Source organism: Denticeps clupeoides, unplaced genomic scaffold (genome assembly GCF_900700375.1).
Source record: "Denticeps clupeoides unplaced genomic scaffold, fDenClu1.1, whole genome shotgun sequence".
NCBI classification, from domain to species: domain Eukaryota; kingdom Metazoa; phylum Chordata; class Actinopteri; order Clupeiformes; family Denticipitidae; genus Denticeps; species Denticeps clupeoides.
This window is the reverse complement of record NW_021630069.1, coordinates 124,043-140,153: the sequence shown is the minus strand read 5'-3', so window position 1 is coordinate 140,153 and position 16,111 is coordinate 124,043. Positions and strand designations below refer to the sequence as shown.

Genomic DNA, 16,111 nt, shown 5'->3' with positions numbered 1-16,111 from the left:
TCTCTGTCATAGTCTTTTCAGATTCAGATATGCAATGCAAATATCAGCCTATACTCACCAGCCATCTCTTCAGAGTAATGGGGTTGATGTTGAAATCTCGGACTAGTCCCAGGTCATGGTACATGTGCTCCAGGCAGCTCAGCATCTGCAACACAGAGCCGCTAAGAATTGTTCTCTTTATTTTGTGACACATTCATATTCACATGCTGAGGCGGACTGTAACAAAGTAAATGTAATTTGCTACTGTACAGTAGCTCTTAGAGAGACTTTATTTTTTAACTCCACCCCATTTCAGCGATGTAGCTAGAGCTTACTGTACATTCAGATCCATTAGACAATCACACATCTTTCCATGAAGAGTTGCAAGGAAGCTCACACCACTATAGCGTTGTGCCTTGCATAACCGCACAATGGCCTAAGTAAAGTTATTTAGCTTCAAAGTCAAGCAGGAGGGTTGGATGATTTATTTGTACAGTAGTAGATTTTTTGTTTTGTTTCATTTAACAAAAGTGGTAAAATGTTACCACCATCTTTCAATGTACTAGTAAAGCATTCATCTATACTCTTCTCTTCTCATCTATACTTTGGCTCCTAGGTGGTCTCCATATTGATCACCTTTATGTACCGTGTGTGTATTTCCTAGGTGTTTTTTTTTTTTCTTTTTGTCCTCTATACATGGAGGTATGGGTTATGTTCTTAGTGAGGGGCTGCTCTCATGTGTGGGGGCGGATGGGTTGTCTATTTTGTGTTCTCTGGACTGGGGACAGCTGTTTGAATGGAAGGGACGTATGGTCAGACTAATTGGATGGAGGTTTCAATTTGTTCTACTGTGGAATGCATGGCAGGAGAAATGGATTTAATATTTTTTAAAGATTTTTATTTGTCACCTGCATAGTTATAGCAGTACAACATGTTTTGTATTGTACTGTTACAGTTATAAAAATAAATAAAATAGAACGGGGAGAGGGGGAATTAAACATTTACATTTACAGCATTTATCAGACGCCCTTATCCAGAGCGGCTTACAACCAGAGACAGAGACAGTCCACCTGGAGCAACTTAGGGTTAAGTGTCACCCAAACATAGGCCAGTACAAAAAGTGAGCATACTGAAAATTTTCTTCAAACAGAACATAAGACACAGACAGACATCACTAGGTGTCGCAATGTACTGAATAAAGAAAACACTGGCTAAACTTTAAGTAATCTGTCACACCAAATATTTTAGCATTGCCATAATTTGAATTAATAATTTGAAAACCAAACCCGCAGTCAGTAGATTATAGTAAAGAAAAAAAAAATTTACACACAAGCATAAATTAGACAGCCTAGTTTAAAAAAAAACAAACTAAGACCAACTAATTTTAACTATTATAAAGAGAAAAACGACAGCTACGTTTTACCTTTTCAGTGTGGATACTGCAGTGACACAGTATGAAGCAGATGTTACGTTAAGTAAAATCAACTGTCAGTTACAGTGCAGTGATCCCAAATTAAAGTGCGTAATAGATGTATTGATTGTGTAATGGTGTAACTGGTGTAGCAGCTAACAGGGTAGTGGTGAAATAAACAGACATCGGAGGACCCGGACCCTCTGGCTGGCTCCCTGATGTTATCCTGCATGTCGGCATCGGTCTCTCCAACCTGCACACAAAAGCCAGGGCCGAAACTTCCGGGTACTTCCGTCCCCTCTGATGTGGCCTGCCCCACGACAGGCGACCCTCTGTCAACCACTTACTGCACCCCTGGGTGGTGCCTTCTGGGCACGTGCAACCCCTCTCGCTGCACATCCTGGCTGGCGGTGTGACCAGATCCCCTCCCTGCACCATGCAGGAAGGTGGTCCTGGATCCTCCGGTAACCATTTACTGCACCCTTGGGTGGTGCCTTCTGGGCATGTACAGCCCTTATTGCTGCACATCCCTGCTGGCAGTGTGACCAGCTTCCCTCCCTGCACCACGCAGGGAAGCGGTCCTGGACTCCCTGCCGACCGTTTTCTGCACCCTAGGGTGGTGCCTTCTGGGCATGTGCAACCCCTCCTGTTGCACGGCCTTGGTGCCAGTGTTGGGGCTTTGCCGGACCATCCGCTCAGCCCCTTCTGCATCCGTTGGGACAAGCAGGCCCTCTTCCTGCCTGTCCCAGCTGGATCCTCATGCCATCCAGGAAGCTCTGTGGCACTCCGCCCCTGGCACAGGCCCATGCCTGGCTCGCCCTGCTTACCGGCTACCGAAGGACCTGGCACCGTCGCTTCCCCACCCACCCACTGGATGTTCTCAGCAGCAGGCAGGGGCGCTGGTGCTGCGCTGCCGTTCTGCTCAGGAACGTCCGGGCAGAGGGTTGGCATGTCCACGGCCAGAGCTGGAGAGGCGGATTCCCCACGAGGCAGTCCTGGCAGTGCAGTTGCTGGCTGGTGACTTCCTGTCGCCCCCTCTTCCACCAGCTTACCCCCGCGTTGCCGTCTTCCTCCTCACTGTCCATCTCTCTCTTGCTGTCTTCGCACCACTGGAAGTCACGTGTGTCCCCACAGACCTCGTGACGATGGGGGACAGGCACGATGGCCATCGTCATCGTCACTCTCATTGTTGTCTGTGTCATCCCACAGAAGTCACGTGGGTTGTCCACCCTGCTTACACCCTTTAGCCTGGGTGCGATCAGCTCCCAAGGGCAGAACCCCGGCCATTCTGGCTGGAGCCAGCCCACCTCCCCACTGGAGGAACGCTTCCTTGTCAGGGTTCTCCTCTGCTTCCGTTGCTGCTTCTGGGTTTCGCAGATCACCCAGGGATCAACATCATACCACGGTGCAACCCACCATGGCTTGACCCCCCTATCACCAGGAAGAAACCGCTCAACCAGCTCTTGGGGGGGCCCGTACTCAGCACAATTTGCTTTTTATCATTTCCAAGATGGCACCGGTGAGGTCTGCTGCCGTCGCGACTGCTCCGACTCCGTTTATTTTGTTTTTGTCTTTTAAAATTCCTCCACACAGCACTCACCCACCTGGACACTCAGAAGGGAAATTATGTTAAAATGCTCTTCATTGATGACTACAGTTCAGCATTTAACACTATAGTCCCTTCCACACTCACCACCAAACTGGAATACTTGGACTCAGCTCATCTCTGTCAGTGGATCTCCAACTTCCTAACTGGGAGACATGTCTCAGCCACCATCACCCTCAGCACTGGAGCCCCCCAGGGCTGTGTTTTGAGCCCCCTGCTGTACTCTCTGTACACCCACGACTGTACAGCCACTACAAACTCCACCACCATCATTTGCTGATGACACCGTCGTGGTGGGCCTGATCTCAGACAACGATGTGACAGCCTACTTGGAGGAGATTGGAAATCTGGTGTACTGGTGCCAGAGGAACAATCTCCACCTGAACATCAGCAAGACAAAGGAGCTAATAGTGGACTTTAGTACCAAGCAGGAGAGGAACTACCAGACCCCTGTCATCAACAGGAGCCCAGTGGAGAGAGTGGACAGCTTCCGATACCTCGATGTTAATAACTAGCAGGACCTGTCATGCTCCTGTCACATCAACACAGTGGTGAAAAAGGCCTGGCACCGTCTCTACCACCTCAGACGCCTGAGAGACATTAGACTGCCCTCCAAGGTGCTCAGGAAGTTCTACTCCTGCACCATGGAGAACATCCTGACGGGAAAAACCTCAACCTGGTTTGGGAATACCACTATGCAGGACAGGCAAGCCCTACAGAGGGTGGTTTGACGAGCTGAATGCATCACCTTTACCAAGCTCCCTCACCTTCAATCAATCTACAGTAAGCGGCGCTGGACCATGGCCAGGAAGATCGTGAAGGACCTCAGCCTCCCCAACAATGGGCTGTTCTCTCTGCTGCTATCAGGAAGCGCTTCCACTCCCTGAAGGCCAGCACAGAGAGAATGAGGAGGAGCTTCTTCCTGCAGGCTATTCAAGCTCTCAACAACCACATCACTTCATAGAACTCGAATGCACTCCAGCACTTTCACTTCCACTTTCAATCACCCTGGACTCAATCCACACCAGAATTTTTGCACAAACTGTTTACTCTTTTTTTACTCTTGCACAAATTTTTACACACATTTTATGTTTTATGTTAAAGACATAAAAGTGTAATATTTGGTTATGTTTGCAATATTTGCATATTGGTAATCATTGCAATATTTGCAATACTGTCGCCAAAGCATTTCACTGCATATCATACCGTGTATGACTATGTATGTAAAAATGTTAATTTGAATTTGCGTTCTTTCTTGTCGTTTTCCTCTGCCTTTTCACTCTGTGCTTCTATTGGAGGCCTCAATATTCTGCCACGTCCGCGAGTTGACGAGGGACCGCAGAGGCGGGACATACTAGTAACAATGATTTATTAATATAAGGAAAGAAAACCACCACAAGGGCCAACAACAGGGAAAACAAAAGGGAATAACATAAAGAAACCCACAGGCGTGTGCCGATTGCTAGAACTTGAAACAACTAAACACCTAAGTTGCAGGGTCCACATAAAATGCTGCAGCCGTGATGGGCTGCTCAACAAGTCCTTATAACCAGGCTCCAGCCATATCTACATAATTAACCACACCTGTTCCATGGCTGGAGCCCTAATGTCAAGCAGATTGGTGCCAGGTGCATTTACAGGCGCACCCAATTGTGACAGATTACAGTTGACATGATGTGTTTGACAGGTGCCGTTTTCAGTTTGGATTTAAACACTGAGACTGTGTCTGAGTCCCAAACATTGACTGGCAAGTGTAGCTCTATATGAAAAGGTTGCTCCTAGCTGTGACCTTCTGTACTTTGGGTACCAGTAGTGACCCCACAGCCACTGATTGTAGCGGGCGTGGCGGCTCATAAATAACTAAGAGTTCACTCAGGTAAAATGAAGCAAAACCATTTAGAGCTTTATAGGTCAAAAGTAGGATTTTGTAGTCAATAGTGGTCAGTGGTCAAATTTCCTAGTTCTAGTTAGAATTAGCTGGAGTTTACTCATGCACCTATTAGAGCATCCAGACAGTAATGCGTTGCAGTAGTCTAAGATTGATGTAATAAAGGCATGGACCAACTTTTCTGCATCGTGCATTGAGATGATGTTTCTTATTTTTGCAGTATTTCTGAGGTGAAAGTGACATTATCTACATGCAAATCGAATGAGAGACCTGCATCAATGAGGACACCCAGATCCTTTACTTCAGTACTTGTTGAGATAGAAAGGCTATCCAGAATTATGATGTAGTCAGCCAGCTTACTACGATGATATTGAGTGATAGTATCCGTTTCTGTCTTATTCTTGGTAAGTTTGGCTATAGTGTTAAACAGGAATCTGGGATTATTTTTGTTCTTGTCTATTAACGTCAATTAGCCACGCTAAGAGCCTTCCTATAGTTAAGTAGGTTCTCCTTCCATGCTATTCGAAATACGTTCAATTCACTTTGACACCATTTACGTTCTAATTTCTGTGTGGTATTTTTAAGTGAGCACGTGTGATCATTATACCAAGATATTAAATTTTAATCTCTTACTATCTTATTTTTGAGGGGAGGACACTATCTAACATACTACATAGTATTATTTCTAGACATTTTGTCACTTGGTCGAGTTCAGCGGGGTCTGACGATGAGTTGATCAGTGTTGATAAATCTGGTAGGGCATTAAACCTCTATGCAGTACTTTTATGTAATTGCCCGTTTGTCGAGGAGAGTTGTGTTTATTGTGTCTAAGACATATTTTAAAAGCAATAAGGAAATTATTTGAGATTAGTTCTGCAAACTGAATCATTACACCTTACCCAGGAATACATGCAAGCTCTGTGAAAAAGGCCGTTGCCTTGTATAACTTTTTCACACACAACAACTTGGGCAACTTATGTTAAACAAGTTCTGTTCATCACAAAAACTTCCCGATCTTAGTGCATTCAATGAGATGGTACCTAAAAAATTCTTACACTCAACTCACGACTACTGGATGTGGTAGTCACTTTTTTTTTAAGAATCCCCTCAGGCATCTCTCGCATAATTTGGTTATCCAAAACATTACATTAGTGTCATAAACAATGAAAGATTTTGCATCATCCATTAATAATGTCTCGCCTCTCCAGGCTGATGCTCATAGAGATGTAAATTAAGTGCACTTGCTGGCAGGCTGAGTGTAAATGGAAGAAGGAGCGATTGTATATATCCTTTGAGAGTTTTCTGTCAAACCTGGCACAGCCTGGCAGAAGTAATCTGCAATCTGTCATTTAACTGTATTGATACCAGTTAATCTGGTCTATTAAAACTGTATTGATATATGTTACACTGATATTAGGTCTGACAGATATGGTCTTGTTCTCACCTCATTCGGCTCCCACTGCCAAACATCGAAGGTGGGCTGCTTCAGAGCCTGCACTGTCTCCAGTGTCAAATGGTACTGCGCATAGACAGGCCGAAAAGCAGAGAGAAAGGGGGAAGGAGACTAATTAGCATCTTACCTCGTTGGATTCCCACAGTCATCAAAGACAGGCCTCCTTAGTGCATCTATGGTCTGCTGCGAGAGCATATACTGGATGTACTGTGTGTACTGCATGTACACACAGCTCCTAGTTAACACCAGAGTCCAGCGTCTTAACCTCCATTTACCATCTAAAATTCTACCAGAGTCACTCTTCTGCTACCTCACTGTTCCTTTAACTGATTAACCCATTAGTGTTTAACCTGCAGTGAAATTACACTGTGCTGCTAGCCTTTTAAACCATTTTAGTTCAAAGACTTACAGGAACTGGCCTGTTCTTCACATAGGGTTGGCTACCCCGGAAGGGTCTATCCTATGTGAAGAACAAACTGTAAATAGCAAGAAACATTTAATTATATCACACTGAGGCTGCAAATATAAAAGGTAGGTGGGACAGACCACTCTGGTGCAGATCCCCTCACATCTTTCTTTGGTAGAGTGTGAGAGTGATAAGTTTAACACACCTGCTCCAAATTCACACCTGAGACATTTTAACACTAATTAGTCACATGACATCAGGAAGGGCAATTGGGAAATTCTCATGTAGGGGTGTACAAAAATGTGATTTACAGAAAAAGTGAGGGGTGTACTCACTTTTGTGAGATACTGTAAATCTAAACTAGCACAGCCGGTCTTTTCAGATTCACTGGTAGCACTTCTTCTCACTTGGCAGTAATCAGCCTACAACTGGTACTGGGGCAGTGGTGGCCTAGCGGTTAAGGAAGCGGCCCTGTAATCAGAAGGTTGCCGGTTCGAATCCCGATCCGCCAAGGTGCCACTGAGGTGCCACTGAGCAAAGCACCGCCCCCACACACTGCTCCCCGGGCGCCTGTCATGGCTGCCCACTGCTCACTCAGGGTGATGGGTTAAATGCAGAGGGCAAATTTCACTGTGTGCATCGTGTGCTGTGCTGCTGTGTATCACATATGACAATCACTTCACTTTGTTTTGTTTGGTACTGCAGTGTTACCTTGGGGTAGGTGGGAACATCTCTTGGTGGTGTCAGCTTCTTGTTATCATCCAAGAAACTGCTTTATAAAACAAAACCAAAAAAAATATTCAGCAAGAACCAAATTCTCAAACTTAAATCTCAGATTAGGGTTGATGTGATACAATGTGATACATTTCCAACAGATTAATTACAGCAGATTTGCAAGTAAAACAGCAAACTGAAGGATATGTCAGAAGATAAAAAAAACCCTGTTCGATACTAACACATTTTCTGAGATCTTCAGACAGAGAATTGGTACTGCAGGCAGTGAGGAATAAGACCAAGTTGATCTGGAGGAGTAACAACAACATGCTTTTCTCAAGCTACACCAGATCTACAATAATGAAGTGCAAGAAAAGTGCACAATCACATGAGTGATTGTGAGTATAGCCTGGATGTAAGCTATTTTTGTCTTCATTGTCTTTCTTGTCCTTTGGCTTGTATGAGGAGATTTCTCAGGACACAGGCTTTTAACTAACAAAGCAACAGTACAGCCTGCAAGGCACGGTGAGTGGAGCTCCATATGTGACATTTACATTTACGGCATTTATCAGACTCACTTATCCAGAGCAATCAGTAGTTACAGGGACAGTCCCCCCTGGAGCAACTTAGTGTCTTGCTCAGGGACACAATGGTAGGAAGTGGGATTTGAACCTGTGACTACGTAGTCTTCTGGTTCATAGGCAAGTGTGTTACCCACTACCATCCCATGTGAGTCACGCACTGTCGGTTATCCATGGTGCACAGACATCAGGTTCTACTGCATATATACTGCATACACACGCATTTCAACAAATTCACATGTCACATATGGTATTTCTCATGATTAGAAATTATGAGTCAATACTGAATTTATTGGATATTTTAGGCATTTATAGGTGTTTTTTTAGGTGTTTTAAATTCTGTTCTCTATTGTTTTTTTTGTTTGTTTGTTTTTTTCTGTGCTTTTCAAACGTGATGAGGAGGTCGTAACCACACGTCTGCCACTTGCAGCCAATAATCACATTGTTCAGTGGCTAGGAGTCAAAAGGTAGCTACAGGGCCAGACTCTAAGTGTTGGTTATTTTTCAGTGTTTTATAGGTGATATTAAACATTGAAAAAAAAATCATGTACATTCTAAGTGCCAAGTTTAGTAAAAAACTTTACAATTTGAATTAAACTTAAATTAAATTTTTTGTTGTTTTCTGTTATTACACCCTGTTATGACACTTTACTTTATTTAGCAGATGCTTTTATCCAATGCGACTAACAAGAGGAAGACACCAGCAATTCTCATTCGATTTCTATAGAATTTTGAGTTTACAAAACTAAGAGCCCTGATAAGGCCTAACTTGTCAGCAAAGAGCATGCTCGGATATTGTTAAGTGCTAGATGAACAAAAAATTATAATGTATATATATATTTTTTTGCATTATTTTGTGCAATGTTTACGCATGTGCGTTCTAGCATACAGTAAAGCAAAACAACTACAACATGTTGAAAGAAGAAGCAGTGAAAAAAGGGACAAAGGCACATACTCACAGCAGGTTTATGACACATTTATACATTTACAGCATTTACCAGACGCCCTTATCCAGAGCAACTTACAATCAGTAGTTACAGGGACAGTCCCCCCTGGAGACACTTAGGGTTAAGTGCCTTGCTCAGGGACACAATGGTAATAAGCAGGATTTGAACCTGCGTCTTCTGGTTCATAGGTCAGTGTGTTACCACTAGGCTACTACCACCTGCTACTACACTTTTACACTTTTACAACAAAATAAGTCAACAAAATAAATATTGGTTGGGCTAGTAAGCCGGACTGTGGGTGAGTGGTTGGAGAGACAAGGCTGAAGGTGACGAGGACAGCTGAAATGAGGCTGTGTGGGTGGACGGCTGCTTAACTGCTAAGCCACCAATGCCCCAGCTAAAAAAAATATATCAGTCTCATCGTCTGGGGCCGGCTGCCCAGTGGTAGACTCACTCCCTGCTTGGTGGGTTCTGGACCTCCTGGCTCTAATGGGTCCCTGTTAGGGGTTGTTGTCCTTGGATCTCTGGATCGCTGGGCCCATTACCTGGTCTGCTCGAGTGCTCCCTTATCCCCCACCAAGGTTTTCCTCTTTTTATAGATGGGGGCTGCAATTGTTTCTGTGGTGGCCCTCAACTTGCCCTCTTGCCCTGTGGCGGTCTCTGGATGTCAATGAACTATGCCTCCAACATTCATGTCCTGGGGCAAACAGGGCTCTACATGGAGAAATGGAGAAAAATTCTCAAATTCAAATTTTATTTGTCACGTACACAGTCATACACAGTATGATATGCACGGTATGAAATGCTTTTGCTATAGACCTCAATATTGCAAATATTGCAAGTATTCAAGTGGAACCAATATGCAAATATAGCAAACATAACCAAATATTAGAATGTTTTTAAACATAAAATGTGTAACAGTAGGGTGAAGGTGTGCAAATGTGTAAAGTGAAAATTTGTGCAAAATTCAGGGGGGAGTCGAGAAGTGATTGAAAGTGCTGTATTAGTATTCTGTGTATTAGTATTAGTATTCTGTCCTATGAAGTGTACTAGTATTCAAGTGTTGTTATTGTTGATATTGTTGAGTGCTCGTATAGCCTGTGGGAAGAAGCTTCTCCTCATTCTCTCTGTGTTGGACTTGGAAGTGGAAGCGCTTCCCTCATCGCAGCAGAGAGAACAGTCCATTGTTGGGGTGGCTGAGGTCCTTCAATATCTTTCTGGCCCTGGTCCTGCACCGCTTGCTGTAGATTGATTGAAGGTCGGGAAGCTTGATAAAGATGATGCGTTCACCCTCTGTAGGGCTCGCCTGTCCTGCATGGTGCTGTTCCCGAACCAGGTTTGAGATGTTTCCTGTTAGGATGCTCACTATGGTGCAGGAATAGAAGTTCCTAAGCACCTTGGAGGGCAGTTTAAAGTCTCTCAGGCGTGAAGGTGATAGAGATGCTGCCGAGCATTTTTCACCACAGTGTTGATGTGTCAGGTCCTGCGTGATGTAAATAACGAGGTATTGGAAGCTGTCCACTGTGTCCACTGGGCTCATGTTGATGACAGGGGTCTGGAGATTTTCATCATTACATGTAGAAATGGAAAATGGGAAATCATGGAAAATCTTGTGGGCGCATTCATACATAGGTGTGCATGCAGGGCTAGACATAAGGGCTCACTCAGGCGCACAAACACGTACTCACAGACACATTGTCTGGAGCAGCTGAACATGTCTTGTATTATTAGTACTATGTGCTATTAAATAACATTTAATATTGATTATTTACTGTGATTTATACAGAAGTTATTTGTTTCTGTGTTTGCTTTTTCCCTGCTGTTTGTTTTTTGTCTGTTTAAGCAGGTACAGAGGCAGATGGTCTGTGTTCATTCCTTCACCAACCAACACAGACCCTTTTATTTCTCTCTCCTCTGCATATTGACTTCTATTCCAACTTCTTCTCTTTTTTTCTCTCTCTTTTCCTCTATCCCCTCTGGTTCCCTCTGGTCATGTCTGTCATGACTATATCAAGTTAAATAATATATATGTATATAATTAAAAAAACATTCTTACATTGACATAAGTGTTAATTGGTGTTGCAGAAAAGACAGTGTATTTTGAGGATTTTCTTGTATTCAGGTACCACAGGTTGCCATACACTGATGACTTAATAAAGTAAAAAAACAATGACTTGGATTGGTCTGCTTTGTTATCTGAGTAGTATTTCAGTAGCTTAGTAAGTATGCTCCAGACCCTGTGGGCCAATCATTGTAGCTTGTTTGCATTTTGAGGTGTTTGAGGAAAGTTGTTTCTCTCTCTCTTCTTCAGTTAGAACAGGTGAAATGGGAGCGGCACTGTCAGCTCTTGTATCAGGAATAACTGGGAACAGATGGAGGCAATCAGACAGATGGATACTGCACCTCTGGGAGAATCCAAGATCCAAGCAATGCCATATAGTTAAATTATAATGTGATGTGGTATTAGTACTACATCACTATAATTACATATAATTTGAATTTACAATATGTTTATTATAATATCAATAGATGTAGTGAATAATTATAGTGACATGTAAAGTTGAACAAATTAGTTTTATAGTTTGGGCCCTAATAAATCTCAAATGGTACATAAGGTAGCAGATTTTGGCCAATTTTGGAGAGTCCATCTAGATGTTAATTCTTTAATATCTTCCTGTTAGTTATACGTCGTTCCAACACTTATAAACTAGAGAAGAATGACACGAAGCATATGAGTTCTTTTTACTTGCAAGGAGAGCGATCAGAGATGCGCATTACATCATGCCTCCAACAGCTCTGCGGTCTCAATCGCATCCTGTCTTTTTATTTAGTACAGGGCGGTACATTTACCATGGGATCACGTGCTTATAATTCTTGCACATAGGCTTGTTTCTTGGTAGACGCTACATCACAAGGTCATGCTCGCTGGCTTCTTGCTTCTCAGCAGTTGCAGGTCTCCTCTAATCAAGTCACGTTCATTCTGTTCTGCAAACTGTCCTTCAAACATTCCTTCTCACCCAAGAGACTTATGATTCACATAGTTTGCATATTCCAAAGATGAATACAGTTTAATACATGTGAGATATATATGTCAAAAAGGTAATTGCATGATAACTTCTATACATTTTCCAACATTTTGCCCCCATGTATTTTACTCTTTTTGTTATTTTCTGCAAAATTGTTATTTACTGCAAGTCACTGGGCTCCCTGGTCGTCTCAAAGCCCTCATTATCGTCATTGCGTATACCCCACCTTTCTCAGCCAGAAGCATTTGATTAGCTATTTGCTGCTATTTGATTAGCTATCTTATATTCGTCAGGCACCCCCCTGGGAACCCCAATTGCGTCTATGTACGTTGGGTCCATTAACTTCTCCCAGGGCGGGGTTGACTGCTTCATCCTGTGCCAGTCTGCAGGCACCAGGCTGTCTAATTTGAATAATAGGTTACTTATTGTTGTTGGATATATGGACACTGGTAATAAAAGGGTTACTAAGGCACACAACCCAGTGGTATTTGTGGGCAATCGATCAAACAACCTATTTCCTCCACACCACCACCATATATCACTTTGAGACTGTGGGGTAAAGATAGTTCCCAAAGATAGACACCAATCTCCCGGTGCTCCTTCTCCTAGTAGGTTCTTACTTCCTGTCATATGGATACATGTGAAATTCCTTGTGCTATTTTGCTAAAGAAGGTAGGCTTCAGTTTTTCTGGTCCTGTAAGGGGATATACTTGATCCCAACTTTGGCAACGACTATCTGGTTGAGTTTTGTTCATTACTTCCACAACACATTCGTCCATTATAACCGCTGGTATTACCTGTAATGGCATTTGATAAATGCCATAAATGCCATAATAATGGTCGTGGCCCCAAGCAAACTACACAGTCTTGTTGTGTGACATTAGCTGCTTGCTCCACTAAAAGAAGCCAATTATTGTTTTTACCAGTTATTCCCATAGTTACTCTGAACCACTCATCAGAGGTTTGGCTCTCATCCAACACTCTAACCTGTATACCTTTGTCATTTGCCTTCTGATTCAATACCGTTTTATTCATATTAGACTCTGGTAATTGACATACTTGGAATAGAAAATAAGGTTGATGGTTGGTATAAGGCCATAAGAGGAATACCCAACATCTTTTTCCTTTCCCTTGTTGGTTTGAATAGTATAATTTATGGGCGGTTGGTGGCCATAAATCCAATTTGGTGAGATTGATTCAAGGGATTGGACATCACGAAAGAGATTATTTTTCTAAATTATTGTGGCTCAATATTGCAGCCCATTTGTAAATATTTTTGGTAGGATTGGCTTCCCTAGGGGTCATATGTAGATTTTTTCGTTAAAATATTGTGAAAAATGAAAAAAGTGAAATTAACAGTTGCCGACAAAGTAATGTCCAAATTGCATCAAAAACCCATGTAGAAACACATCCTCCGTCATGCTGAAAATCCGAGGCTATTATAGCAGTAACTTTTCGTTTGGTACATTCACAAGAGTACATCCAACAGTGACTGCAAAAGTAACTTACACGCACATCTCCCAGATCTCTACATCACCTGCCAGGACCAGATCAGAGCAGTAAAACAAATATAATTTCTTTATGCACCCGATTCATCTTTACTTAAAAAACATAGAAAATAGAATGGAAAGTTGCTAATAGAATGAAATGAATGAAACATGCTAACACATCAGTCTCCAATGCATGTTTGTTCACAAATGTCATAACCTGAGTGAAGTCATGGTCCATGGTTGATAAACATGCTCATACATGTACAGAATCATCACTGAATTATAAAACAAAAAGTGAATTGTGTGCCAGGCTTCACAGGTAACTAGTGTTTTTGCACAACAAAAGCAGGGGGACAATGAAGCTGATGGCCTCTCCACAGGAGGTTGGGCCAAAAATCGCTTGCTAAAAGTTGCTCCCTTTCACCCCAATAGAAGTGTACGCCGCAGATCGAGAACCAACGGCTAAGGCCAGAAGAAGTATCTCAAGTCGCCTTCAGAGCTTCCTGTGTTTCATCACTCTTGACATGCTTCGTAGCATTCAAGAATGGACTATCCAACATGCACAGCAAACGGAGCATGCTCATTGGTTCATGGCTCTCCCTGAACTAATGGCATTTATCACAATTGTCATCTTGCGGGGGCTTACCAAGGTTCCATCGCTATGTGACTGCTGGTCAGCAAACCTGGGAAACCCACAGATCATTGGAACTATGACGCGAAACCACTTACATCATGCGACACCTACGCTTTGATGACAGGTCCATCCACAGTGATCAAGCAAAGACAGATAAGTTCACTGCAATTTCCAGTCTGTGGGGATCATTTGACACCAACTGCATCACGTCCTACAACCCTGGTCTACATATCACCATTGATGAACAGCTTTTCCCGTCAAAGACTTGCGTATTCGGCCAAACAGAAGAAGACCGTCTATGTTCTTAGCAGCATTCACAGCGTGGTTCAGACTGATAATACCACCAAAAGGAAGCCAAACACTGTCACCCTTTACAACACCACAAAGTGTGGCATGGATGTGATGGACCAGATGGTGCGGGAGTACACTGTCCGCAGAGGAACACGGCACTGGCCAGTTGCCGTGTTCTATAATATGATTGACATGGCAGCATTGAATGCACATGTGCTATATCAAGCATGCACCGCGAAGCAGGAAAGACGGGTGGACTTCCTGGTGGAGCTTGCACGAGAGTTGGCTAGCTCTCATATGGCTGCGAAGAAGGCAAGAAATGAACAATTGCTTCAGACACAACCCTCCACACCTAGCCCTGGAAAAGCCATGTGTTCACTGCTACAGATACACATGTGGTAAATGCAGATGGGAGATGCCATGGCAGTGCCAAGATTGTGAGTGATTGCAGAAATGTACTCACTCACTTTTTATTATTATTTGTACAAATAGTTGGTTTGTTTTTTATTTTATTTTGTAGTGTTTTTATCAATAAATCTCTTCAACAAAGGAAAAACACCCACGTGTGTTAATTTCTCCCTAAGATATCAAAGTGAAACACAAGTATCCTTGAAGTGGCTCAGCATGGCCCCACCTTGTTTACATAACAAAAGCCTCTGTTCACAGGTGATTACTTAAAGGAAACAAACCCTGGGTATTCTAGACAATGGCAGGTAAAAGAGGCAGTAGTTAAATTCCACAGGGACAGCAGAGTCCTCTCAGAAGAGTTAAATTCTGTGGGAGGGTGGACTCCCCTGCTGAACGGCAGTTAAATTCCGCAGTTCCTCTCATAAAGAAGCAGAGGCAAGGTATGAGGTAGAAGTGGAATACACCACGGGAGGAATTTTGATACACTGTCCTGTGATCAAGTACCAGTGTTTTATGATACCTCAGGTACAACAAACACACTGTTCCAAATTTAGGTCAAAATGGGTAAGGGATCCAGTAAACCAGAGCCAAAAGAAGATCTAAAATGTAAAGAGGAAATATGTAGACCGGATTAACAAATGTCGAGCCATTAAATAAATGGACAGTAAAATAAGGGTTTGATGGACAATTAAGGGTAAAAAGTCAAATTGAGTTACAGGGAGCCATAAAATAGACATGTAAAAATAAAAAGAAGCAAATGAAGCGAGAAGGTTTTGAAGCTTTAATACAGTGGATATTGATAGAAGGAAATAGAGAAGAGGGGGAGAGGAAGGAAAGACAAGATAGAGAGAATGCAGCACATGAGGAGAGAGAAGATCAGGCAGTTAAAGTAATGGAAGCGGAGAAAACTATTCTGTTCCACCGCAAAGAAGATAATGAAACTGGAAGTAGGGGAAGGCGGAGGTGAGGGGTGCGTAGGGCCACTAACGCAGCCACCAGCGCTTCCCTCTACGCCCGCAGCTCCTCCCCTGTATCCGGATATCAGTAAATTGGAGGAACCCCCTACTCATAATCTTAGTGCCAGCGCTCCCAGACCGTATACTAAATCTCAAGGGGAGGTGGGGAGCTGGTCTAAAACTGTTTGAAAGTCCCCCCAAACTTCCAAATTGAACAGTAAGGGAAGATGATCAGTTTCCCCTCATAGAAGTTGCGAATCCTAACGCGGGTGAACCGGGACACCCTCCTGCCATTTTAGTGTATCGGACCTGGACGCAGGA

The 16,111-nt window shown here is 43.2% G+C and overlaps 1 protein-coding gene across 1 annotated transcript in view; it reads right to left on the bottom strand.

The window, feature by feature from the left end:
* The window catches only part of pde9aa (phosphodiesterase 9aa), a 69,872-nt gene that overhangs the window by 14,694 nt on the left and 39,067 nt on the right, over nt 1-16,111 (bottom strand). Inside the window, exons 8-10 of the mRNA XM_028968205.1 lie at nt 7,455-7,515; nt 6,329-6,403; nt 59-145 (exon numbers count right to left, since the gene is read on the bottom strand). Coding sequence (XP_028824038.1) covers nt 59-145; nt 6,329-6,403; nt 7,455-7,515 — 223 coding nt within the window. The remainder of the gene's footprint in view (nt 1-58; nt 146-6,328; nt 6,404-7,454; nt 7,516-16,111) is intronic.